Source organism: Phasianus colchicus, chromosome 3, assembly GCF_987193195.1.
Source record: "Phasianus colchicus chromosome 3, bPhaCol1.hap1.1, whole genome shotgun sequence".
NCBI lineage: Eukaryota > Metazoa > Chordata > Aves > Galliformes > Phasianidae > Phasianus > Phasianus colchicus.
This window is the reverse complement of record NC_143438.1, coordinates 27,309,095-27,336,533: the sequence shown is the minus strand read 5'-3', so window position 1 is coordinate 27,336,533 and position 27,439 is coordinate 27,309,095. Positions and strand designations below refer to the sequence as shown.

General features: G+C 36.4%; 1 protein-coding gene across 2 annotated transcripts; it reads right to left on the bottom strand.

Annotated features, from left to right (window-relative positions):
- Positions 1–1,225: 1,225 nt before the first annotated feature.
- On the bottom strand, positions 1,226–27,071 carry SPMIP7 (sperm microtubule inner protein 7). 2 transcript variants are annotated; one of them, XM_031589178.2, is made up of 9 exons: positions 26,195–27,071; positions 19,485–19,567; positions 17,984–18,057; positions 17,173–17,311; positions 16,652–16,719; positions 15,748–15,789; positions 15,042–15,149; positions 4,333–4,440; positions 1,227–1,532 (listed from the first exon to the last, which is right to left on the bottom strand). In XM_031589178.2, the coding sequence occupies exons 1-9, from the start codon at positions 26,688–26,690 to the stop codon at positions 1,409–1,411; spliced, it is 1,242 nt and encodes a 413-aa protein (XP_031445038.2). In that variant the 5' UTR covers positions 26,691–27,071; the 3' UTR covers positions 1,227–1,408. The 2 variants fall into 2 exon arrangements, with proteins under 2 accessions (XP_031445039.2, XP_031445038.2); XM_031589179.2 differs by lacking the exon at positions 15,748–15,789 and having other exon boundaries at positions 1,226–1,532.
- Between the last annotated feature and the right edge of the window lie 368 nt (positions 27,072–27,439).

Here is a 27,439-nt window from a genome sequence, read left to right as displayed (position 1 = left end):
ACATGCCTTAATTTTGCATGCATATATAAAATTCTGATATAATGCATATAGAGAAATTAGTTGGATGAAAGCCTCTCTTTAAAATAATCTGGTATCTGTGACTTTCATACAATGAAAAACAACCAGAAGTGACAGTTTCTGTGTTGGGTTAGACACTTTAAGAACTGGAGTCTTTTTGCTCTACTTTGGGATAAGCAATCTGCTGCTGTCTTACTAGGAAAAATTGTTTACCTTAAGGTCAGTGCTTTCCTTACTTAGCTGTCAGCTTCTTTTCCTTAGGAGTCTGTATATCCTTTATGACTGAGATTTGCACAGCAACATTAAGTATTTGTATGCTCAGTTTCTGTTGCTGCCAAGAATCTAATCTTTTTGTTGACGGATGTTCTTTTCTGAAAATTTGCTTTTTTTCTGGCTCTGTGGTTTATATTCCCTACCTACCTTTCAGTATTCCCAGTGAAGTCTTCATTCTTCTCTTGAAAAGGCCTTTGGCCATAGCTACATGTTATAGTCATTCACTGAAAGTCCTTAACTGGGCTATTTCTTACAAATGTGTTACACACATATGTCCATCATAAGCCCACAGGCAGATAAATGAGTAGCAGTATAGATGATTTGGGTAATACAGCTCAACAGAGACCTGAAGAGAGAGGCTGTCCAGATTACAATAAACTGTTCAGAATATTCTGACCCTTGGAACATAGTAGAACTTCCTGATCAATAACGTGGCATTTGGTCTTCTCTTTCTCAGGAATGCAACTCCCTCATGCTGTCTGCACCAACACCAGAAAATAAAACAGTACCACAACAGAGGCTTGAATACTGGTACTCCATCCTCTCTATTTAATTACTTTCAATTTTAGCATGAGAGTTTAAGCATGGATGTGAGACACACAGAATTAATTAGCCTCCAGACCAGAGAACATAACCTGGCTCCTTTTATTTACTATGATACACAGAGTTAGCACATATAAAGGTTAAAATCTCACTCTGTAATATTTAACCATCTTTGCCAGATACAGTCTGGTGAGAGGGACTGCTGCTCTGTTATGATTTACTAGTTAATAATACATTTACATAGATGTGATTACATGTGTTTCTATGCGTAAATATATCCATATATATATACCAATTGATAGAACTTTTACACCATCATATTCGACCTTAGTTTGTAAGGCAATCCAATATAGAGAGAAGTTTCAAGCCTTTGACTTGTAACTCCTCTTGTTTTTAATACAGTTTTAACTGTCGGTTGTAGGAGGTCACATATCTGACAACGATGTAATAAGACTACCACAAACACCCATTTGTATGTTATTTTTGTTCTTTATTTAAAATATCCACACATTCCCTTCTTCCTTGCTACCAGACACTAAGGCTTAGTTAGGCAAGTAAAAATGACTGGCCCTTTTTAAACTGTAAAAGTTTCTCGCTGAATCTTGTTGAAAGGATTCTGAGGATTAACTGGAGTTACCATCTGAGAAAAAGGTCCATGGTGATTATACTGAGATGATCTTCCATGTTTTGCTATATATCTGCAATTACAAAAAGAGAAATAAAAGACTTTAAAACAAGTTCTCATGTTGCTAAACTTTCTCTCTTCTTTCTTCTCACTGCTAAAGACTTATGTCCATTTGCCTCAGAAAATATTAACAATTTACAATATCCTATATTCTTGGAATCAGTCTCTTTAAGAACAGTGGTGAGAAATCTTCCTAAGAGTTTTAAAACTTTTTGTAATGCATTGAAAGATAGATCCCTACAGGAACTGTAAGAAGGATATTACAAAAATCCTTTTGCCTCTTTTCAGCCTTTCTTGAGTGCAGAGTCCTTCACAACTAATATATGCACCACGTGGCAAAATGCTATGAGTACACCAAATGCATTCAGGCACATAAGGCCCTAGAGCTTCTGGAGGACTAGCCCTGGTGATGTTGGAGGTTTGATTTTCAAGCCTTGAAAAAACACTTTGCTAGCAGCATGCCAATCCTGCTCTAAACACACAGTCACTGTGATACAGCATATTGGGTTGGGGTTTAGAAAATATGCTGGGGACTGTATAGAAGCAAACAGTTGACTTTGATCTTCTGATACATTTCAAAATCTTTACAGGAAGATGCACTAACAATAATCTTATACCTGCAGTCTTACATAGTGTAACATCTCAGCTGAAAAGCCTCAAATCAAAAGTAGGTCTGACACAGAACTAACCACAGAATCTTGTGTTCACCAACTCTTCATATAAAACAGATTGTCTTTTGACCTAAGGATTCCTCTTGAAAACTCCAAAACATCCTGCTAAAAGTATGTAACTCTTTTCTCTAAAATCCAATGAAATCCAGCACCATCTTGCATTAACTATTGTAATTCCAAGGTATTGTCATACAACTAGAGAAGTACATCAAATGTTCCCTTCTGTGCAAGAGCTAACATTAATGTCAAAACTAAACTGTACTAGAGAAATTTGCTACTTAATTTTCCAACTTCAACTTGGGATTACCTAGAAATAAAAATACAACATAGCAACAAAACTTGACATACAAAAAAGCTATTCATATTCAACAATGAAGAAACAATATTTCTGCTGTTCTATAACATATACAACTCTAGTGAGTTTAGAATGCTTAAAAATACTATAAACAGTTTTGTTCCACATGCTGTGGAAGGCCCATGCAAAAGAAATACAGCGTAGAAGTGGCTGCATGCTGTTTGGTCTGCCTGGTATTGATGTTAGTTCTCAACAAAATATGTATAAGACCATGTCAGCAGTAGTGTGATTAGGCTTGCTGTCTGTTTACTGTATACCCATCTTCCAAAGACCAGAGGTTTCTGTCCTGATTCTTGAAAGACTCTACCAGAACAGAAAAGAAACTCTACTCTTCCTCTCCACTAGAAACTAACAAAATTTATTCTCTATGAAATACACTCACAGTAACACCTGTAGAAAGTAAAATGAAGTAACAGATGTGTTTTCCTTTTTTAGATCACACTGGCATCTGTCTTTTTGCTTTTGAAATTTGGTATCTGTCTGAAGCCTGTAAATGATCTTTGCTAAGATGCCTTTGCCTTTTTATTTGCCTGACATTCAAAAGCAAGTTAGTCTTGCATCAATCTGACTTCACTTTTATTAGGTTATACAGCCTTGAGACTGTTGCATATTTTCATTCCCTGTCAACAGTAAACTGACTACAGGTGACTGCCTATTTTCTAGGGCTAACCACAGGAGAAAATGAGCAGAAGTGAATAGCTGGTAGACAGCAGAAATGGAAGTCAGTGCATTTTGTACAGTGATGAACCTGTTGACATGTTGATTTCTTCAAAAGTCAGGCAGCTCCCTAAAGCTTCTCATGTCTTTTCTGGGCACTTGCCACTGTTAGCACTGAAAAACAATTTAAATGTGTTGTGGACAGAATCCCAAGGGACTATTAAAATGTATAATTGAAGATAAATTTATAAGGGCTATGTGGAAACTTGGATAGTGTCACCATGTCCTAGATCATTCTGGAAAATAATAGATCAGAAACTAAAGAGAAAGTAGAAAATCATAAAGGAAGATGGGGAAACAAGTAGTTACTAATTGTTCTGATGCTGGAAGAAAGGCTATATTGGTCCTATGCTTAGGTCAGACTCTTTGTATTAACTGAAGGAGTAGAGTTTTTCAGGTGTTCTGAACAGTCCAGTTCTGTTTAAAGCAACACATACATACTTCAGAAATGTGACCCATAGTTTTAAGAGGCGTATGGAAGAGCAAGAAAGAATAAAGATTATTAATTCCTTCACTATTTCATAGTTACAGAATCTTGAGCTGCATAAATGTTAGGGTGTGCCATGATTTATCGTCTCACTGCCTTCTGAGTAAATCTTTTTTAATAACCATTTCTGTACAGCAAATGCCCATTTCATGAGAATCTGCCAACACCATATTGGAAGTGCAATACCACATTTTTTAAAAAATTTGCCTCTTTAATTTTGGTCTTCTTTCAAAATGTAAATAGATCAATCAAAAACAGAGTTTACTGAAGCCATGACTTAGTCATCTTAGCTAGGGAAAATATACATCAGTGCAGGAACATTCAGAAATCATTATCTACCTCAATGCTAAGTTACCTTCCCAATATGCACCCTATGACATTCCAGAAAATTTTAAAAAATCTCAAGATAATTTCAGATTACCACCACAACAATGTTGTGGGATCCAGCACAAACTGTTCTGAATTTCTTTTAAGCCAAGGGAAAGTAACACTCAACATTTAATTGTTCTTTAATTAAATACATGCAATTAGGATTTTCCCTGAAACCTTTCTGAATGTGCTAAGAAATATACCTCATACCTACCCATGCATTTGTGAAATTATTGATGGTGATGTTGATAGAAGATTAGAATTTGCCGGATGAGTTGCCAACCAATGAACCTTGCCAGTATATCCAGGGATATTTGAAGTGCTAAATAAAAAAAAAAAAGAAAAGAAAAAAAAGGAAAGGGCGAGGGGAAAGAAAGAGTAAATTAAATTACAACAGACTTGAAATATGATTTACAGATCACCTTAAAATAGTTAGTGTTTCTCTATCAAAAATGAGTAGGGTAAAAAATCATCATAATACAGTAAGTAGTCCTTTAGTCCTTAAAATATATAAACTGGCCGAGTTTCTTTAAGATCAATGAAACAACTTCATGCTCATCTTGTTGATGATCTGACCCAAAATCTTTGTTAGACATGACAATATCTTTTATCCCAAATGTTTAAGTTCTTGGAATATCTGTATGATATTCATGATTATAAGCAACAGTTCATTATTTCATCTCAGTGAAAATATGGAGTCAGTGGTTCACAAAAAACAGGAAATATTTTTAAAACTGTGATACAGATTTAGCTGATATTTACACTCCAGATTTAAACATGGGATTGAGGTAATAGGATTTCAGCCAACAGGTGTGATTTCTACTGACCTAAAACACAAATGATTTCCCAGACATTTTTAAAGTTCTCTAAATTCACACGGATGTACAATATCATTAACACTGCTCAGATGCACACTTAAAATCTAGCATGAGTGCATGACCAGATTGCAAGTGTGCATCATATCGTAGAAAACTAAACACTTGTTTAATTCTGAAGTAAAGTTTTAATGTGGAATTCTAAAATAAAGTTTCTTAAAGAAGCTTTAAGAGGATTCTTCCTTTAAAGAGGAATAATTCTACTTAGTCAAGGTAGCACACAGAAAATTTTACCAGTATTTGATAGGAGATAAAACAGAGATGAACCAAATTAAAGAAAAAAGAAAAAAGAAAAGAAAAAAAAAGAAAAGAAAAGAAAAGAAAAAAAGAAAGAAGGTGCTAATATGAATTCAGAACAATAATCCATGAAGATTAATAATGAAACAATCTAATACCCCAATTTGACAGCTTTTTTTTCCACAGAAAATTATTCAGAGTACCAACTATTCTATGCTGGCAGTTCAAAATAGGATAGCACTGAATTATAAACATATTCAGACTCCCCGTACATATAAACACAAGAGGTCGTGGCAAGCTGTTTCATCCACTGAAACAACATAGTAAGGATTGTTAACCTTGACTGCATTATTCCTTTGTGAGCCATCTGATGGCAAGAATAGCAAGAATGCCCTCTTTAAAATAATCTCTGAGATATTTCTTTGTTCCCTTGTACTCTGGGTGAATATAAACAGTTCCTGTATTAATAAAGCAGATAGAGCTATTAGTTTTGGTACAGTTGATTAGCTACTTCTCCACGCTGATGTACAGCACAGGATGCAAAACTGGGCATACACTGTTTTATCGGCTACTTTTTTGACTGGTTTACAAGGAAACTCAGCTCTGAAATTCCCTACCAGAATAGCTGAGGTAATGACAAAATGCTGTATTGACCTACCCCAGTTACAGCAAGGAAATGTGGATGAACTATCCATAGCCGGCAGAAGGACCAACTAGTTCTTGGTCCGATTTTAAAGCAACCTTGCACTAACCCAAATATTCACACAGTGTTACATTCCCTGGGCCACACTGCAGAGCTTGACCCTCCAGATGTTTTTGTAGAATCAGTACAGCAGTTTTGTAACTTTTGAGAAGCTGTTCTCTGTAGGTAATCCCCAAGTTGTTGTCTGAGCAAGTAACAGACTTACTCTCTGTCTTCACAGCAGCCACGCAGTGGTAACAAGCAGGACCGAAAATACAGTACAGCAGTGAGACACATTTTCAGAACTGGCCAAAATGGCTATCGGACAAAGTTGCCTCTTCATATCAAAGCAAACAGTTTTTCAGGTTATATGCAGATGACGTAGCTTTGTGTAGAAAAGTTCATTTTCATATGCAGGGATCTCACTGAGGTACAAAATGGACGCACATTGAGTGTGTGCGAGTACAAGACCACGCATTTAGCCAAACAAAACCTGAAAATAACTCCAAAGGACTTAAGACTATGAACAGATATTTACTGCCTTGGCAATGTCCTATAATCAAGATACAACTCTTATGTGTAATAAAGAAATTCTGTTCAATTCCTTGAAATTTTATGAGCAACACCAAGGAGGAGATCACAACAAGAAGTCACACACTAACTTGTTATGTTTTTTAAGTTCATTAGGAGTTAATTCACAGAATAACTACACAAGTGAGATATTAAAATAAATTATGCACAGTAGAGTATCTGATTGATAAAATCTTCTGACCTAAACGCTAGCAAAACTGGAAGAGAGAAAAGCATCCAAAATGACCAAGCGTGATCCAAAAATCAAGTCTGAGAGATGACCTAAGTTGAAGATTTATTTTAGACTGTCAGAAAGGTTTCACAGAAGTTGGCAGCTTCATAACATGTGGAAAGGATGTCACTCTGAAAGAGAAATGTGCAGAGAACAGCTAAAAGCACCAGGATCATAAGAAAGCACAGACTACAGTAAAGCAGCTGCTCTCTTGGGAACCTGCAAAGAAGATGCAAAAAAGTGCTGCGGTTATGTATGTGATAAAGCAGAAGAAAATTAGGTTAGAAAAGTACCCCCTTGGTTTTTTGTTTTTGGATCATGCAGTTTGGCTCTTGTGCATTTTCTCTGATGAGCTGCTAAAGCAGACTACTGCTGTTAAAGAAAACAACTAAGTGCCAAGCTACTACTGGGCAACATACAAAACCCTGTTACATGCTGTGGTAATCAGGCTTCCTTTCTGTAACTGTGACATCTCTCCTGTTCATATAATTCCTTATTATCATACTAGAAGCTCTTGGTCCAGTAACGAATATACTGTGATAATATATGCATAAGCTGTAAGATTTTGAGAGACACCTGAGATGCCTTAAGGTATATAAGACATCCCTGTACAGTGTGGGACCCTTATAACATCCCATACTGTTCTGAAGGAGCAGTTGGAAGTGATGTTGTAGGATCTGCAGGAGTTTGGATGCTCAGCTTTGCCACATAAATTCCATCCCAAGTGTCTTTAGAGGAGCAAAATCAAATCATTTGGAATTATTGAAAACCTTGGATCTAGCACCTCAACTTGAGTGAATCCATAATCTGAGCCAACCATATCCTTACCAAGAGAAGCATGGCCAGCAGGTTGAGGGAGGCGATTCTGCCCTTTTACTCTGCTCTTGTGAGACCCCACCTGAAGTACTACATCCAGTTCTGGGGACCCCAATTCAAGAGCTGTTAGATTGGGTCCAGAGAACCACAAAAATGATCAGAGGGGTAGAGCACCTTCCCTACAAAGATAGGATGAGAGAGCTGGGGCTCTTCAGCCTGGAGAAGAGAAGGTTCCAGGGGGACCTTATAGTGGCCTTCCAGCACCTGAAGGGGGTCTACAGGAAACCTGGGGAGGGACTTTTTGTAAGGGCATGTAGCAAAAGGATGAGGGCAAACGGTTTTAAACTGGAAGAGGGTAGATTTAGACTAGATATTAGGAAGAAATTCTTCACTGTGAGGGTGATGAGACACTGAAACAGGATGCCCAGCGAGGTTGTGGATGCCCCCTCCCTGGAAGCATTCAAGGCCAGGCTAGATGGGGCTTTGAGCAACTAAGTCTAGAGTGAAGTGTCCCTGCCTATAGCAGTGGAGTTGAAACTGGGTGACCTTAAAGGTCCTTTCCAACCCAAACCATTCTATGATTCTATGAATTAGGTTTGCAAATCCTTTGTGCAAAAGTTCTGTCTCATGAAAGCAGTCCTGGAGATTCATATCTTGCACTTAAGAATGAAGGGTTCCTAACATCTTACTCATTCTTAGAAAATCCCAAATAACTAAGTCACCAGATAAAGTCATAAATTAGTTTTTTTGGTTAGCGCAATTACAAAACAAGTCTCTCAGATCTCACTCGCAATACGTAAGTCTTGCAAATGGTTTCCATTTAAAATTCCCTGCCAGGAAGACCTACATGTCACCCATTTGTGGGCATTCTTTTACTTCATGACCCTATTTGCTCAGTAGAATAACCTGTGGTAAAAATGTCTGACGTGATTTTCAGTCAAGAAACTCAGTGCATATAGTTCCTACTGTTGGGAAAGAATGTACTTGAGAGAGCTTATGAAGTCAGAACAAGGTGCTCCACATAGAGTGAAGAATGGGACCAACAGGATTTTTTAATAAAGCATTCTGGGCTGCATTTTATATCCTTGTCCCTCAGCCATCAAAGCAGTATAAGGAATGGATTTGGCATTTCTAACAGAATAAAAACACTAAAATGGTATTTTCCCAGAAATATTTTGTTCCTACAATTTCAAATAATTTCAATTCTGCTTTCAACTTTTCAAGCCCCCTTTTTAGTTTGAGCAATGCATTTATTTATTTATTTTCAGGCACAACTATAAAATCTCATTTGGTAAGTGCCAAATGAGGATATTTAGGCACCCCCTCCCTTCGCTCACTGTCACACTCAGCATGACTCAAAGTGGAAAACTGCTGAAAACGCACACATAGTGGATAAGCTGTCAGTTTCTGAAGTAAAGATACACTGTGAAGGACCTCGTAGACAGCCAATGTAAATGACTATGCAAGGTGGAAAGCAGCAGAGGGTCCTGTCCTCAGCTAATTGTGGCCTGTGAGGTTTCTGTGGTAACTTGAAATGATAAGGGATGCATGCACACAGTCAGTTGGAAGCTGATTGTATACTGAAGAAATATGACTGAAGTCACTACAGATATGCTGGTATGATAGGAGCATTTTGCCCAATGTGCTTGGGGGACCGAGAAAAAAGGATAGTTTCAGAGAACAGCTTTGTGCAAGAACAGTAGGACTTGAAACACATAGGTCTTGATCTTCCTGGAAACTGTGTGTATTACACAAAGTAACTCACATTTCAAAGTTCACCTTTTAAACAACTGCTCCCAAAAATGGATTTGGGTGAGATCATAGTCTCTCTCCAATAAAGACAACCTCCAAGGCCTTGAACAAGTCAGTTCATAATTCTCAGTCTTCATCTTTCCAAAATTAATGTCATAATCTACCTTATCTGTGTTATGAGCATGAACTAGCTGACACTTCAAAGTGTTGCTGAGAAAATAGTGCTCTGATTGTGTAAGCAGTGCCCTCTACTGAGTCTTATGAAAGCTGATGAATTATGAGTACTAAGTTATAAAATGTGAACAAATGCCAGATTTTTGTTTAATTCTGGCGTCAGAGGCTTTTAATGTGGAAAAAGAAAATGTAATCTCTGTCCTAACTGCTTACGTCAGATTTCAAGAGGTTGCAGTAAGTACCACAACCAGGGAGCTACTGTGATACAATAAGCAGATATAATGACTGATAGGAGTAGCTGCTGTGTACACTGGAATGCACTAAGTGTGCTGCACTACCACTATAATAAGCAATGCTAACTTGCAGAGTGTGTAAGGGAGTTCTAACAGTGCCAAGAAGGAGAGTTATTTGAGCCTGTAAGACTGAGCATTTTGCAGAGCCCTGCCCATGAATGTTACAGAGGAAATCCCCATCACCAGTGTGGGAGGCTTTTTTCCATTGACCCTTAAAACACCTGCAGAACTAAAATACCACATCAAGCATAACCTTGTTTCAGTAGTTATCGGGGAAGAGGTCAACTGAAGGAAAAATCTGTTGACTAGAGGTTGAAGAAGGATTATACAAAACTGCATGCTGATAAAGATGTTCAAGAAAAAGAGAAAAGCAGTTGATTATGTTGGGAGTCCATATGAAGCAGTAAGTCCAGGTTCTGCATCATTTTCAAAATTACTGAGTTCAGAATACACTTCTGAATAAGAAAGAGATTTTTTTTTCAAAGGAATCGTTAATAATAATGTGAAAGAATGATTTGGATCATTGTGTATTTGCACTTAGTAATAAGATAAAGCCTCTCAGAAGTGCTCGGAGGATTTAGCAGTCTGAACCTTCCTGAAAGTCATGGTAGCTGTGTACCTTTGCCCAAGTAGTCTGAAAATACCGTGTATCCTCTGAATTCTGACCATCCTCTTCTTCCTTGATACTTAAATGGGTTGAAGCAACAGTTACACATGGGGCCAGATTTTTAAAACTACTCTATATCTAAAAGTTTCATTGTGGTGTTTGTGGCCAGATTTTCACAGGAGCTTACCAATCAACATACAGCCAGAATGTGAGCTCTTTCTGAACCCTGGTTTTCAAATGTGGTCGCTGAGCTATTTTTGAAAGCCTGGCTGGCTGCAGAAAACAGTCTAGCTCTCAGCTGCTTCCCTGCCTGGTATATGGTTAGCCATGTGACATATATAATCAAGTGCAGTATTCATCTCTCACAAATAAATAAATACTATGAGCAAATAATAATCAAATCCGTAAGAAACAACACTACCAACAAAAATACAAATTAAAGAAAACATGCATAATCATTGTAAACTCTAGAGACTTCTACAACAAACAGCAGAGCTCTCAGTTCAGAAAAGTGTATGACTGCATAATCAATTCCATTCCTGTTCAGGAAATCTTGCTAAGCAAATATCTTCAACTCATTAATTCCATTGGAATTTATGTTTCAGTAGTTTGAAGAAAAAGAAATCAAATGCAAGAAAAGAGCTTAAAGTAGGCAGACAAGGAGAGAAAGTAGAAAAAAAATAGCAAGGAAGAAATACAAATGTCAGTAAATTTAAAAATACAGCAGCAGCAAAAAAACAAACACTTGAGCCACTGGATCTACATTAGTCAGTGCACCTAACAAAATTGCATAAGCAGCATTTAATGAAAATATAAAAGCATTTTATTTGAAAGCTCACTTGTTAATGGCATGAAAAGAAAAAACTCAAACCTACGACTTCTCTACTTTGCCAATGTAGTTCAATCAATGTAGCCTTGAACAGTAAAATGAGAGCATGATATGTTTTATAAGATAATTTTTGAAATGTATCTTTAGAATGGAACTATAATAAAAGATGTTTTTAGAATGCTCCTTCATAACAATTTCCTATTTCTTTTTTTTTATATATATTTATATTTTTAAATTTTTATATCTTTTTTTTTTAATATAAAATGGTTTTTCTTTTACATCCTTGGCAAATAAGTGATAGAGGATTTCAGATTTCAGTTGTACTTCACAAGATTATGAAGGATGGAAAAAAGGAACAAGTTCATTCTAAAGCAAATTGAGGAGTGAATACACAAACCAAGGATGTTGAGAATGATGTTACATTTTGAAGCTGAAACAGAAGAGATGATACATTCAATCTCTTTCCCCCAGGATAGGCTTTAATGAAAACATGGAAAAGAATGAGAAAAATTAAATTACCATCTAGGATCTTTGGTTAAGTATGAAGGTGATGAGTGTGACCTTAGAAAAGTATTTCCAAAGCTCCCTGATGGAAATGCCCACTGATCACCACCACCAGAACACAAATACAATTTTGATTAATAAATCCCGATTTATCAATTTAAAACTTCTAACTGAGTCACAACACTTATGACTTTTTACATATGATGGATGCTCCCATTCTGTGACTGAATCACAGAGAGGAAAAACTGGATAAAAGATGACTTAAATTCCTGTCTTCAATTGTGTTTGATTATAACTTTTAAGAACTACAGACAACCTTTTCTGCTAATTATTACTATTTTTTTAATCAAGTTTAAGCAAAGCACTGTTTCAATATATCAAAGCTCAAAATTTGGCAATGTTTCAGGGTATGTGAAGTTTCATTCCTAATTGTGCTATAGATTCTAACAGTGGGATTTGGCAAACCACTTAATCCCACCTGAATTCTCATCTGTAAAAACTCCAAAATGCATGGTAAGGACTTCAGTGTATTATCAGGAGTTCTATGTATATTCATAGTGCCTCTCCACAAGGCTGATCTTATACTAGGGGTTTTTGGTCTCAATTCAGCCATAAGCCATGACTTTTTTTTCTAATTCCTTAAAAAAAAAAAAAAAAAAAAAAAAAAGAAGAAGAAGAAGAAGAAGAAGAAGAAAGAAAAACAGAAGATGGTTTCCTGTTCCGCCAAAAGGAAGAGAGGGCGGGCACAAGGGTAACATACAAAACATGCCCAGGTTCACCACTTTTCCTGTTTGTCTGTGCAAAATAACATGACAGATGACTCTTAGCTAGTTTCAGCTATGTTAATTATTTGACTGGCAACCACTTTCTTGCATGGTCTGGGGATGAAGAGTCTCCCTCCAGAGTATTGCCTGAGTGCTGCTGCCAGTGTTCTAGAAGCAGGAAGTGCAACTGCTAGTCCATGAAAGAGTGAAAGTGACTGACTATCTGCAAAGAGATTTTTACATTTTACAGATTTGCAAAGCATACACAGGTTTCTAAATTGAAATCATGAATCCAATTTCTCAAGGATTCCAGCAGGATTCTAGAAGCCTTAAGACTTTTATGCATCTGTCCAGAACTACTATCAAACACACAAAGGAGTAAATAAATTAAAATTGAAAACAAACAAGCAAACAAACAGTAATTACATTTATTTTGTCATTTCAACGTGTGGCTATTTTTTTTTTTTTTCAGCTTAAAATCATAGCAATCTTGATATCTGGCAGTCATAGTCACAGTAAACAAATATACCTTATGCAAAGATATACTTCTTTTCAAGAGCAGAATTTTTCAAGTGGAACTGAGTTTTTCCCAGCTTTGAGATATCAGAATCTTCAAGGTGTTAGAGCTCTTGGTCTCCTGCTTGCCAGAAATCAATGGAAATCATTGTCTCACTCACTAACACTGAAGAAAATAGTGAATATTGGAGAAGGTAATATGAAAACATATGCTGCAAATAGCTTTAGACAAGATGTCTGTTTGCAGCACAGTGTGCACATTAGCTTCTATTTTCTGAAGCTCAAGAGGAACAGCTGCATAATAGCAGAGTTAAAAGTTAATAGGTCTGCTAACTTCAGAGATCTCTGTTCAGCACTGAATTGTATTTCATGTATGCTGTATTTTAAAGCACATTTATCAGTAATCATTTTCTACTGTTTTATGTTCTAATTCAAGCAGAAGTTGCAGGTTAAATTAAGGCTGTGAGAAAACAGATGACTCGATTAGGAGGTGAAACACTCAGAGAGGTGCATTAAGTACATTAACAGCTTGGTAATAAGAAGTTTGGTTGCAGTAATATGGGTCAAATTTGGCCATGTTACAATGCTTAACACTTCACGCTGTCTGTGGATCTACTGCCATAATGGATAGGGCTGTGTGGAGGATGGAGTTTTTCTTCTCACAACTGTGGTAGTGTGTAATGCACTATAAAATAACAGGTATTCTGCCTGAAACTGATATAAGAAACAGAAATGAAAAGTGGAGCTCAGAAATTCTAGTTATCTCTAAGCCATCTCCCAGCAACTAGTAATACCCTATATGACTAAGGCCAGCATTCCAGAGAAAGAAGTGTCTTTACAGATTTTCTCCTGCTGCTTTCTCCAGTGCTGTAACTGTTCTGTAGTTTTCTCACAGAACTATGCAAGATTGTCGACAGGAAAAAAAAAGGAAAGGCAAAAAGAAAAATGTGATAAGGTAAGCAGAACTGTCTTTTGTTTTGAAATTTTTATCTCGTCATTATATTGCTACTCTCATCACTTTACTGCGTAAAAAGTTTGCAAATAAAGGCTTCATATCATCTCAAACTACTAAAGACAACATTAGGAAAGACTTAAAGTGAAAACTTTTAAACATCAAAGTTTATGATTTAACTAAAAGCAGGACTTGTTCCTAATGGCATTCAGGAAACTTTTGCAAACTGGAAGGCCATCTAGTGGCTGAAGTTAAAAATCGCATTTTTAGCATTACAGCATTCAAGTCATCTCATGCATCAAAGCATGCTGTAGTCGCTTTTACACCAGAAGACTTGTTCATGAATACTAGAACATAAGAAGTGTTTAAAATATGAAAATATACCATATTTTCAGAATTACTGTAACACTTTGGGAGTAAAGAATCTATTCAGAATGGCGTCACAGAAGTTCCTGGGGCCCTCTGAGCTCAGAAGTTTCTCTTCCATGTGCTCTGGACTTGAGCCTTGAACGTAACACAGATCTGTTTCCTGCTGCTGGACATTTAGAGGAATGCCTGTTCTGGGTGGTCTGAACATTAGTTGGAGCTACAGGTTGGGTGTTCGTAGCAAATATCCTCAGAGTAGCTTTACATTCAACTTTTCTTGTATGTGAACTTATAAGTTGAATTAACTGCACTGCCAACACGTTCCTGTGATTAGTGCTTTTCATTGAAAGCCATAAAATAAATAGATGTATATAATCTCTTATACCATGACTTCCGTAGACATTTCTCTGCTCATCTTGGTTAAGCTTCCTCAACTGATTTTGAGTATCTAGACTGACCTGAGATTTATAAAGACCAACTCTAATCACAGGAGGAATTTACTACTGTAGGCCATTTACTACTGACACAGTTATTATGAAGGACTTTTTCAAGTTCAGTCTTGCACCTGAAAACCCACTGTGCTTCCTGTGTTAATAGAACCTCACTGAAATTATCCAAAAGTATAAGGAATGGTGTTTCCACCAATTTTTAAAATTCTTCTGGACCCAGACTGGATCTTAAACACTTTTTCCCTTTCCCAAGTATCTAGAACTCAAGATGCAGCATCAAAATCTTGTTAATAAGAGAAACATACTGTGCAGTCTTTGTGTAGCGAGGCTTTGAAGTTTGCACATGGTTAAACACGATTAAGTCCACACTGGGATTGTCGATGTCTTCAACATTTACTGCACCAACGCAGCCACTGTTAGGATAGAAGGGAAATCAAATACATGTAAATTATTTATAAGACAGATGGTGGAGGCAGCTGAGCCATACACTGCATAGTCCAAAATTCTAGTTATTTATTAAAATGGTCCACAAGAAAAAAACAGGGGAGATGCACCCCCCTGCATGCTAGGCATATCCCAAGATGAAAACAATCGTTTGCTGAACTTGCAGCATACAACAAATGACAGCACATAGTACATATGTGCATAGAGAAGGTTTGTGAAGAGTGGCAATAACATAGAAATGTATAATCCCTTGTCCTTCTGGTTATGCTGGTGACCAGACTGGTATATTCTTCCAAAAAGGACATAGTGAGTCCTGCTTTCTGCTTCACAGGTAAAAGACTTCCTCCACAAGCAGAGGCAACTCAGCGCACCCTCTTTCCCAGTACCAGAAAATACCATAAAAATAGATCCCATATTCTACAACTTGCTTCTTGCTTCATCTAAAGTTTTACCTTCAGAAAATGAAAGAGATGGATTGCTTGGGATAAAAAAACAACAACAACAACAAAACACAACAACAACAAAAAAACAACAAAACTAGAAAGGATTCAGGGACATTGTACTTACGTATACAAAGGGATTTGACAGATTCGAGAGCTTCGGCTTACACTGTTAAAGACAAAATATCTCAATCACTTTTTTTTTTTTTTTTCACCCAGAAGAATATTCTGATAGAATATTTATGAAGCCCCAAAAGAGAGGTAGTGACAAGTCAACGTTTTGCTCTTGGAATGATGCAATGCTCATTTGAGTTGTGGTAAAAGACTGTGGTAACTGATTAGGTTGACATATATGTTAAATGACCCAGTTCGGCTTGCAAAATCTTTCATTTTAACCCTCATCCTCAGATGCTAGGGTTTCAGGTATTTTCCTGCAATTGTATATGCAAGTTTTCTTTAAACAGCTATCTTTCTACTTGTAATACTTTAGTCAGTTCTCAAGAACAGGGGAAAATTTAACATCAGGTCTGAATTCCTCTCTTGCTCTGTCCTTGCAACCTGCTCTCACTGGCCACATCTATATTCCTTTGCAAGAGAAACATCCAAGAAGACAGCAATAGTATGCTCTTATCTTCCCTCCACTCTGGAGATGAGTGTGTCTCTCCCGTTTTATGCCTAACTGTCCAGCAGTATACCTGTCTCTTGTGTCTGAACAAGCAAATCAAGCTCCACTCTGAATGTGTTCAAGATTTTACGGAAAGCAGACAAAATTTTGAGTTTGTGTGTGACTACTGTGGGATTTTCATAAATGTCACGCTTCAATGAAAAACATCAGATGTATGCAATCATGACAGTCATTCTCTTATTCTTCCGTTCTGCTTTTTATATTTAAGTCTCAAAAGAAAAGAACATTGGAGCATACACTTCAGATAGGCATTGACTGAATATCTTAACTTTTCCAGTTATAGAATAACCTGATAAGGAATTGTTCAGAGGACCTTAATATTAAACAAACAATAAAAGAAACTTACAAATTAACAGGTCTCTGTGAAGAGGTAAAATATCTTCTTTGAAATCTATCCCAAAGGTTTCCAATAACCTAAAATCGTAATTAGACGCTTAATTAATTTGCCTTAATAGATTTTTATGCTGCAATTCATCACTGAAATAAACTGTTATGGAAAGGATGATCTGTGCAGAGTCAATCTCAAGACTGAATTTTTATTTAGTAAGAATAGTAATTATTACAGATAATAAAGACAAACAAACCTAACATCAAGTTTCCTGTGCTACAGTTTTTTATCAGTATCTTTGTCCTCTCTTTTGTTAATGTGCATGCATGTCTTCTGTAACAATTTACAAGGGAAAAAAGAGAAAACATATGAAACAATGTGAGGCAGTTTCTCAAGTGTGATGATGACCTTAAATGCTCACTTGGGAATGTTTTTGTTTGAAATTATTACTGTGTGATTATCTGTGTGCTCTACACAAAACTTAGGCTACATTCCCTTAGCAAAGTCTAAGAACAGTTGGAAAGAAGTTGCTCACTGACTTGGCTTATTTCAGGTTCAGGATTGTATCTCCTTTTTGTGAAACACTGGGAAACAGAATCAGCCATCACTTCCACTGTTGATTCAGGAGGCTGAATTTTGGATGGCAATATATTATCCCATGGAACTTCTTCATATGCCCTAAGTAACAAAAAAAAAAAAAAAAGAGAATAAAGAAGCTGCAATATAATCTGTACTAAATTGCATCTGTAGATAGATAGGAATTCTGTGGTAAGGATGTGGAAAAAAACAAGCATATTTCTCATTCAAAGGGCAATGAAAAGACTGGAATTACACGTTTTCTGTGTTTGAAAAAGTAGTTATGACAGATTTTCACAGGCTTCTCTTATTTAAACTTTCTCACTTACTAATTGAAAGTAGTAATTTATCTTCCAAAAGTAATTTATCTTCTAATTAACTTATGGTGATGATAGTATTTATTTTATCTATGTTTGAAAAATCAGTTAAGTGATATAAAAAGAGATTAGACGCCCCACATATCATGCCTATGGCAGCTGTTAAAAACAGATGTACAGAATGTCCTTTAGGAAACTCCAGATTCTCTTCACTGCATATAGAGGAAATAGAGATGAATGGCACAGACTGGATACAAATTTTTAGATAACTGCAGGTAATGAGATGAATCCTATGCTAAATAATTGCTGCTGCAATATGAGAAGTTCTGAAGTGACAGAAAAACTAATCGTGGTCTTACGTGTTCTGCTACCTAGAGGTTCATCACAGCAAAATAAGATGAAAAAAAATGAAGCAAAGCACAAACAAATCCTATTCTTAAATGAGTTGATGTCTCACTTTTGAGTACTTGACTTGTAGAAATAGTCCTTCGCTTTTTCTTCTCTCCAATTTGCAGAAGGATCATTTGATTCCTAAGAGAAATCAAAGAGATGGCAAAAAGCAATGTTATCAATGTATATGATACTATGAGTGCTTACGAGTGAACTGAACACATCTACATTATTCTAGTTTAATATTTTCTTTTGCATCAGAAAGTGAAATATGCAATTTCACATTCTTCACCAGACAGCACTGAAGATTTATTTGGAATGTAAGAACTTTACTGAGAGAGGAAAATTTAATAAGTGAATACAAGTTTAAAAACTAGCAGAATGTCCTTGTCTCTCCAATCCTCAGGAATGCAGCTTTCCATTTGTTATGTTATTTACAAAATGACATAACAAAGACACTCTCATACATGCCTGATATATTTGTATGATGTTCATGGGTGTTAAAGGAATTCATTTAAGCATGTGCAACACATTAAGGACTGTGAATTACCACATCAGTATAAAAGGATGAAAGATATCATTTTACTTTCAGTATGGGAAAGACTTAATCAGTGTTGTGCTATGGACTCATTGGTGTCTTTTATTTACTTATTTCTTTAAGACTTGCACCATATATGATAGAATCACAGGATCATATAATGGTTTGGGTTTTAAAAGTTGTTAAAGACCACGCTGCAAGGGATGGAATGCCCTTCCTATGGAGACATGCTGAGAGCTGACGCTGTTCAGCCTGGAGAAGGCTCTGGGGAGTTCTGATAGTAGCCTTTCAGTATCCAAAGGGGAGATACAAAAAAAGAAAGGGACAGACTCTTTAGCAGTATTTGTGGTGATGGAACAAGGGGAAACTGTCTCAAAATTAAAGAAGGTAGATTTAGACTGGATGTAAGGAAAAAGTCTTTTACAGAGACATTGGCACTGGAACAGGTAGCCCAGAGATGCAGTGGAAGACCTGTCCATTCAAGATGGAAGACATTCAAGGCAAGGCTGGATCATGCTCTGAGCAGCCTGACTTTATGACCTTTAAAGGTCCCTTCCAACTCTAAGGATTCTATGATTCTAAGTATTCTATATATCAAATATGGGCTGGCCTAATTTTAAATATAGTAATATAATTTCAATTGTAGTTTTTATATCACAGACTCATAGAACACACTGAATTAGAAGAAAGGACCCATAAAGGTCACTGAGTCCAATTCCTGATTCTTTCTATATTTTGTTATTTTGGCTCTGTCTTATTTAGATACATATGGCATAAGTGATATCAGTCATGCCTTACAGTCTAAATGCTTTAACCAGGGAAACAGTACAAAAATATTACTGGAGCAAAAAGCACTGTTAAATCATGCTACATGCACTTATTTACTATAATCAGATGAAAAAATGAAAAAGCCCTATTTCACCACATTACCATAGTCACTGCAAAAAGCATTTTAAATGGAAAGCAGAGTTAGAAATTAAATAATTTAAATATGTTTTCCATTATTATAACAAAATAATGGGACACTTGCCTTGAGATTGGGATCCATAGAAAATGCAAAATTATGGTGTTGGTCAGGTAGAGCATGAAAACCTTTCACTGGAGTGGTGTGATCTGAAAGAAAGGGGCTCCTATTATGTTAATCAACTTGCAGCAATCCTTACTGTTTCAAACTGGATGGAAAAAACTCATGGTTTTTCACTAGAATCAATGAATGACCTACCTGATACCACTCTGAAAGGAATTACAAATGTCCACAAAAATACATTTTTGTATACACATACTGTACGTTCTTAATACTTGTAACACATAAAACTATTAGAGAACTATTAAAAATAATCCAAAGGAGGGCTATGAAGATGGTGAAGGATTGAGAGGGCAAGATATATGAGGAGTGGCTGACGTCCCTTGGTTTGCTCAGCCTGTAGAAGAGGATCTTAAAGGAAGGCCTCATGGCAACCTACAGCTTCCTCACAAGGGGAGTAGAGGAGCATCTATTCTCTCTAGTGATAGCAAGGGAACCTAAGGAAACCACATAGAGCTGTGTAAGTGGAAGATTAGATTGGAAGGTGGTTGGCCATTGGAACAGGCTCCCAAGGCAGTGGTCACCAAGTCAGGTGGAGTTCAAGAAGTGTTTGGACAATGCTGTCAGACACAGGGTTTGAATCTAGGTGGTGCTTTAAGAGCCAACAGGTGGACTCAGTGGACTGTGTGAGTCCTTTCCAACTCAGGATAGTCAATGATTCAACATGAAATTAATTACATGAAAGCTTAAATGAGTGATAAATAGTATCGCAACATACTTTGCTATGATTTGGCCAACTTCACTTACTGTCATGTACCAAATTAACTTTTTTAAAGAAGATATCCAACCCTGCAATTATAATAATAAAAATTTGCTAACACAACCAAACTCTTAATTATATCTTGCATTTCTACACTTACATTGTTTTCGCCAACTTTGTTAGCAACAAGCTATTCCGTGAGCAGCAGAGAAATGATTTCTTAAAGACATTCCTTTCCACTCATTATCTTCCCAACTTCATATTCCAACAAGAGCTCGCCCTGACCAGGTCCTGGAAATCTGGTTTACCCATTTGAGGCCAAAGTCTGCAGTTACTGTTGAGGCATATTTCTACTGACTGGTAAGCCAGTACACACATACTGGTCAGGAAGAGAGCTACTGCCAAATAGAAAGATGGTATAATGCCCAAGATTCAGCTTCCTCAAGAACACTAATTTATGCCTTCCTTTTCATCCTGCTTTTTACTTCCAGATCCCCTAAAATTTCCAATATATGTGAAGGTGTATGGAAACTAATTTGCGATGGAGTTACTTTTCCTAGCAATTTGTGGGTAAAAAAAAAGTCTACAAAGGTGTACTATGGAGAAAAGTGATCAAAACCTGAAAGTTGGAAACCACTAAAGTTAATTCCTATAGAACATGTAAAAGTTATAAAGAAAAACATGGGTTAGTGCCATAATCCTATATGTAGATAGTGAAATAATATGACCTGCTTTTTAAAAAAGCTTTTTTTTTCTTCACAGTGTGCCATAACTTTAAGTTGCTGCTTTTGTAAAGCTTGAAAGAACTTATCGATATTTGAACTCTGAAGAAAGCTTTCAACTGAATCCCTCTCTGATTAAAACAAGTCAATTGGAAAATTTCTCTTAAACAGGTAATGTCTTGTAGTAAAGATGGTGTCTGCATCTTCACTGCCTCAGCCTGGTGGAGATTTTAAATTTTACCTGCAAATATATGGTTGTACTCAGATGGGAATGTTTCTATTAAGTTTTATATTTTGTAATTACTTCATACTACTGTATCAGTGCTCTCTACAGTAAATTGGCAGATTGCTCATCTATGCATATGTATTACTTGTTCCATAAAAATAGTTTCTTTTCTTGTTCATCGATTAAATAACTAAAGGTTGCAAATATTTTTCCCTGTGCTGTGTGTGTAAAACTCATTTCAGCTACAGTGTTCTTAGAAGGATCTGTATATAACTTTACATTTGCTTTGGTAACTGTACATATGAATTTCTATTAGAGCTCTGCTCTTGGCATCTTAAACTGTATTTTGCTATCTTCACCCTGATGCTGGGATGATTAGTTTTCTAACATTTACTTCTCTTTTTGCTTTCAGTGGAAAGATCTAGCATAAAAACTGCAACAGTGCTTTTTCCTTAAGTCAACTTTCTGGAGGTTTCAATGCCTCTACTGATTTGCTTAGACCTCAGAACTGAAAATGGCATGACCTGTTCTTGTTCAAGTTTGGCAGTCAATGTCTTGACTTTGTCACTTTAACTATCAAGATCTTAATGATGCTGTCAGTTTCAGTTGGTTACTTAAACTAGTTCCTAATCTGAGATCTGATTCAATGACGGATAATGAATTTTGAAGTTTTTCTGGTTTGCATTCTGAGTCAGAAACTGAAGATGTACTCATTCACTTTTCTAATTCATTTCCCAGAAATCACAAAAGCTAGAATATCTTTTTTGTTTTGTTTATAAAGGAAAAAGTGAGACTCTTATGTCATCACATAAGGTCATATGCAAAGAGGTTTACAAAACAGGCCTTACAAGCTTCATTGCACTTCACTGTTGCTTGAAAACTGTGATGTTTTTGACTTTTTATATCTTAAAATTAGTAGGAGTATTGACTTCAGTGGGTCGAACAAGAGATAATAATGTCACCTGAAGAGCATACAGATAACTCTTCCAAATTCTTTTGCTTAGTTCTCTGAATTATTGTCCTTCTCTTTATATATGAAAAATAAATATAACGAATTAACATTACTTGTTTGGTTTTACACCCATAAAAAAGGCTTAAATCACTCACTGAAAACTAGCTTAACATAAGCATAATACCAACAGTTCAGATTGAAAATGTACAACAAAAGAAGCAACAGGTAAAGAACAAAGTTGTTAAATAAACAAACCTCTCTGCTATGGGGCACATGAAAAACAAGTGCACAGTGAAATATATAATTGCAGAGATGATAAGTATCAAACCCTTAGCGAAACCACAGTATTTATTCATGCAACAGAACTCAGCCCTGAAGAGGTTTTTTTGTTTTTTTATGCATTATTTTCTGGATGACCTATTAGCCTCTTAGACAGTATGCTGCTATATATTTTGTTGTGTTATGGGTAACTACTCAATAGCACTTTTTACTACAGGGAGATATTCTTGAGTCTACTGTAGGCTGATCTGCATTTTTAGCTGACTGTTCATATACTGAAAAAGTTTTGAGCTGTTCATGTTATTTATCAGTACGCTTGAATTGTTATTTTTGTAGGTTTTAAGTTGCTTTTTTTTTTTTTTTTTTTTTTTTTGCTTTTCACCATTCATGTTGCTGCCTTTGATTAGTTTTCTTTCTGTTGACTGGCAACAGGTTCTGTCTTACCAGGTACCAATATTACAAAATGAGGCAGCACAAGTATTGGCTAAAGTCATTTTCTAATTTCATCTTTTGAAAGGTAGAAGAGGCTGACACGTCTCATACTCAATGTGCAGCTTAATCCTGGATAAAAATGCTTCTTGTTTTATGGGTGGAAGCATTGTGAAGAGAAATCTTCCCTGTAAAAGGAAAGAAGAACAATGTGACCACAATTATTTCAACAAGTCCTGCATAAAATTCTTCAACAAAACCTCTTAAAGCAACAATGGAATAAAGACAATTCATTTGATTAGAGAAAGAAGGGTGAATGATCAATGCTCAAGATGGATAGAGATGTCTGATAATGAGACCTGGAGATCTGAGGTTAGGCCTTTGTTGCTTCATAAATCATCTGGAAATAGTTGAGAGTTAAGTTACGTGTTCAGAAAGCAGCTCATATTTATGAAGACAAATTAGGAATTCATGATTGCTAACTACAAGCACACCACCTTCTATTCAGGAATTCTTGGTCCACAAATCACATGATATGAAAACAGCCTGCAGAAGGACAGTGACATGCTTTCTTGGTTCTGGTGTTTGCTAATTATCCCCTGTCTTGGATGGAATACTGGAGTAGCTGGGCTTTTGGACAGATACAGATATGGCCACCCTCGTAGCAGTGGGAGCAAATTACTTATTTTTTTATAAAGAATAGTATCAAAATTACAGATAAACCCTATGGTGTTTCCTATTTCCATGTTCTTGAAGAAAACTTTATCTACAGTTGCATCAGTGTTCAGTAGGGACAAAAATGAAGTAATCTCTGCTTCATATTAGTCTTATCAGACGTCCTGATTCCTTCTGTGACCCCCAAACCTGTCTCTAAGTTAACCCACACCAAATAGAATAATAATTACAGTCAGAAAATCATTGTCAGGTTTGCATTTACAAATACACCTGAGGATCAAATCCTGAACTGTACAAAGGAATTTGAAACTGCAGAAAAAGGGAAAATTCAGTTGCCATGTGAGTTATAGAAGGGGAATCTACAGGGAAACAGTCAACTTAAAGAGTTTGTCTTGAAGCACCACGCATCTTCCTTACACAAAGCAAAAAAACCATGAAGAATAGTTTTTAAGCAATCTTCCTTCTCTGCTACATTCTGAAGTCATAAAACAACCTCCTTTGCCAGCTTCTCATCATGCTTCGGTATCACAGAGCTTCACCATTCCATTAACTTGCTTTTCCCAGTAGTTGCAAAAGGCTGCGTGGGGACATTTAAAGTTACCAGTGTTGATTGCCAAAGCCATAGCTGTACATTTTCTCACAAGAGAAGACCTCCTGTACATTGGAGATGTTTCTAAATACCTCAACTCACGCATCTCAAAGGCTGCTTCTATATCTGTTTTTTTTGTTCCACTCATCACCAGCACAGTGGATAAACTTAGTGCAGAATTTGCTTGCAAAATGCCTGACTGATCTCTCTTTTAGCACAACTTCCCCAAACAACTATGCTGGGGAATGATGTCTCAGGACTGATGTCTAGAAACATTAGCACTTTCAAAGCATCATGTGCCTGTGGGTTGCTAGTTGGCCTCTGACTTGAATAGCTGAAATCTGGAATTTGTTTATGCAGTCTCATTGAAAACAGTATCTTAAAGCTCAACTACTTTTTTTTTTTAAATTAATCTATATTTACACATCTGTAGTCAACATTCAGCATCATAGGAAAACCTGTAAATGAATACTAGGTTTGGAAGAACATTTGCAGGGCTATCTCTAATAAATTTATGCTGCTCTCTCTCTGTTTCAAGATTTCGTGCACAAGTTAAGTTTAACTTTTGCAGATAGTTTTATTGAAGTTGGTATTTCACACTAATAGTGAACTTCACCCAACGGTAAATCAACAGGAAGCAATTTCTATCTGACTTCTGGAACTACTCTCCATTCTGGACCACCTTCTTAACTGTAAAACAGATAACTGATTTGATGACATATGGTTTCAGTTTTTGTCTGAGTTCATTTCAAGAGTGTCTAATCTGTCACAGTATTTCTATCTCTGTCTCTGTTTGCTTTTCTTTGTGTTGGAAAAATCAATTATCAGAAAAATTATCATACTTCCTCCTTCCTTTTGCTTCCTTTTGAAGAAAAAGCTAATCACTTCTGATTGACTTCTTAGATCTAATTTAAGTAGACCACTGAGAGCAAATAGCAAAAATAATTTGGAATGAGAAAGAAAAAAAAGAAAATTATCAGGTCTTATTATTTTATTCTCTGGTTTCTCGGGTTCTTTTGGCTTCCATTACATGACTTCAGTTGGCTTAAAAGGATTTAAGGTGAAAATTTCTAAGATGGAAACAAGGAATCAAAAACAGTGCTAGAATATATTGTATGTAGAGACTTCATGGTGACAATAATATGGATAAAGCACAGTAAACTGTAAAGATGGCGTGCTATCTCTGTAAAATGGAGCAAATAGCTTATTTACATTTCTTTATCTTGTTCTGAGTAATGCTCTTTTTATCTATGAGACTTTCTTGTGTTGTCTGAGTTCTCATTATTTATTTATTTATTTTTGTGGTTGTAATGAGCATTTCTCTGTGAAAACTGTGGGAATTGGCTTAATCTTTAGAACGGTTCAACCACACTTCTTACCACTAATAGAGTCTGACCTTAGAAGCCCTGGAAAGATATTCATTCTCTCCAGAATTATCAACAGACTATGGTTTTGAAACTTTGCCATTAGGAAGAGTGAATTTTAGTTTTGATAATTTCACATAATTAATGTGAACTGAACAGACCTAACTTCAGGTGTAACATATTGAAGTACATTAGGAAGGTAATACGTAATTGAAAAAAGATGTGATGGCAGTCTTGAAGGACTTCTGTTCTCCCATCGACTACATATTGGACAAATGTCTTAAATGCTCTGCACAGCTATTTTTCAGGAAATGCTAAAAGACACAGAAATATTCAGGGGATTTCCTGACACTTTGCATTTATTTGTTATTTCAGGTTATTTTAAAACAGATGCTCATTTCAACTATCATATATAACTTTACAATTTAAGTACATTGTTTAAAATGTTATTTATTTCAAAGATTTTTCTTTTTTCTTTTTTTTTTAATGCTTATTAGAATTTGCTGACTATACCTCTTTGCTGCAGCAAGGACTGTGACTCAGACATTCTACAGCAGGGATTACATTCAGTTTAAATAGCTCAAATATCCAGCACAAATATATTTTATACGGCTGTTCTTTCAGAACCTTAGGGGATGGCGTTCACAAAAAACCTGTATTTATTTAACATCAATGATTTTTCTTTAGCGATTAAGAAATAAAAACAGTAGCTTGCTTTACCTCTGAGTTTTGCCCTGATCGAAGCAGCTGGCACAGCCCTGGAATTCCACCGTCGGTCCTGGCTGGTTTCCTCGAGGAGGATCATATGCCTCCTGTGAGCAGTCCGTACTCCCTTTCCTGCTGTGGGGACTCGCTGGTGAGGTTTCACATCACTGTAGTCCACCAGGGATTCAATAACTTTTCCAACAGCAGGCTGCAGCTCAGCATCCCCTCCTGCACTTACAAAGCCTGAGCAGGGATCTACTAAAGTCACATCATCTCGGTGTGGGAATAAGGGGTAATTCGGCCCAAACGGAGGGGTGTCTGGATGGAATTTAAGGAAAGAATTGCTGTCTTTCTCTTCAAAGCTGGCAAAGTCATGTCTGTTCTCAGGACCTTTCACAAATGGCACGCGCATCTTCTTTAACAGATTTTGATACTGTTGGTGATGCATCCTGTGAATTGGTTCAATTGACATGGCAGCCCGCCTTTCAGCTCCATGAGAAACCATGGTCATTCTCTTCTATTTCTCTTATGTGGCAGCAAATTCAAAAGAGTCTGCTTACTCCTGTTTCTTCAAGTTCCTGAAGTCTTAGCCAACAAACCACAGTAAAACTAAGGGTCATCTTCCAGAACATCAGTACAAAGAATTCATACAGAGCAAAGCAGTGGCTTAAGTGGTGAATTCCTTCCTGAGAAAGGGATTTATCAAAAAGGTGCAAAAAGAATGGAGCTGCTGAATTAACAGTGAGTCTTTTTGTTGCTTGGTGACTATGGAAGCTACTTCACAATGAAATGTCTCCTAGTGTGAAGGATGGTTCACATGTATCACGGTAACCTCACCCTTCACAAAGATGCAGATAACAACTTGAAATGACACTGCCAATTACTTATTCACCTAAAATTAAGACCTCTTCAATTTTACTAAGGGTTATCTGGTATTTTCATTGATTCATTTTAAAAATAAACTATTCTTTTGATATCTAGAGAACAAATCTGAAAATAAACTGAAACACTGACTTAAAATTTATCAAACACAATCATAGAAAAATAAAAATTCATAAAACTGAAAAATTATTACTTGGAAAAAATAAATCCCATAGACATTACAGCATCCTATGCAGCTTAATTCTGTAGCTTTGCCATTTGCTTTATTGCTTGGCAAACCTACTAATGTTGCAGATCAGAATATGCTGCACTCATTTCCTAATTCCAAATCCTATTGTCTTCATTTAGCAATCTAGGGAAAAAAAAGCAGTCTGAATT

Coding starts and splice junctions, on each gene's coding strand:
- SPMIP7 (XM_031589178.2), bottom strand. CDS start 26,690: ATGACCATGGTTTCTCATGGAGCTGAAAGGCGGGCTGCCATGTCAATT. Junction 17,312..17,983: donor TACAAGTCAAGTACTCAAAA/GTGAGACATCAA, acceptor TTTGTTACTTAG/GGCATATGAAGAAGTTCCAT. Junction 15,790..16,651: donor TCACAGAGACCTGTTAATTT/GTAAGTTTCTTT, acceptor TGTCTTTAACAG/TGTAAGCCGAAGCTCTCGAA.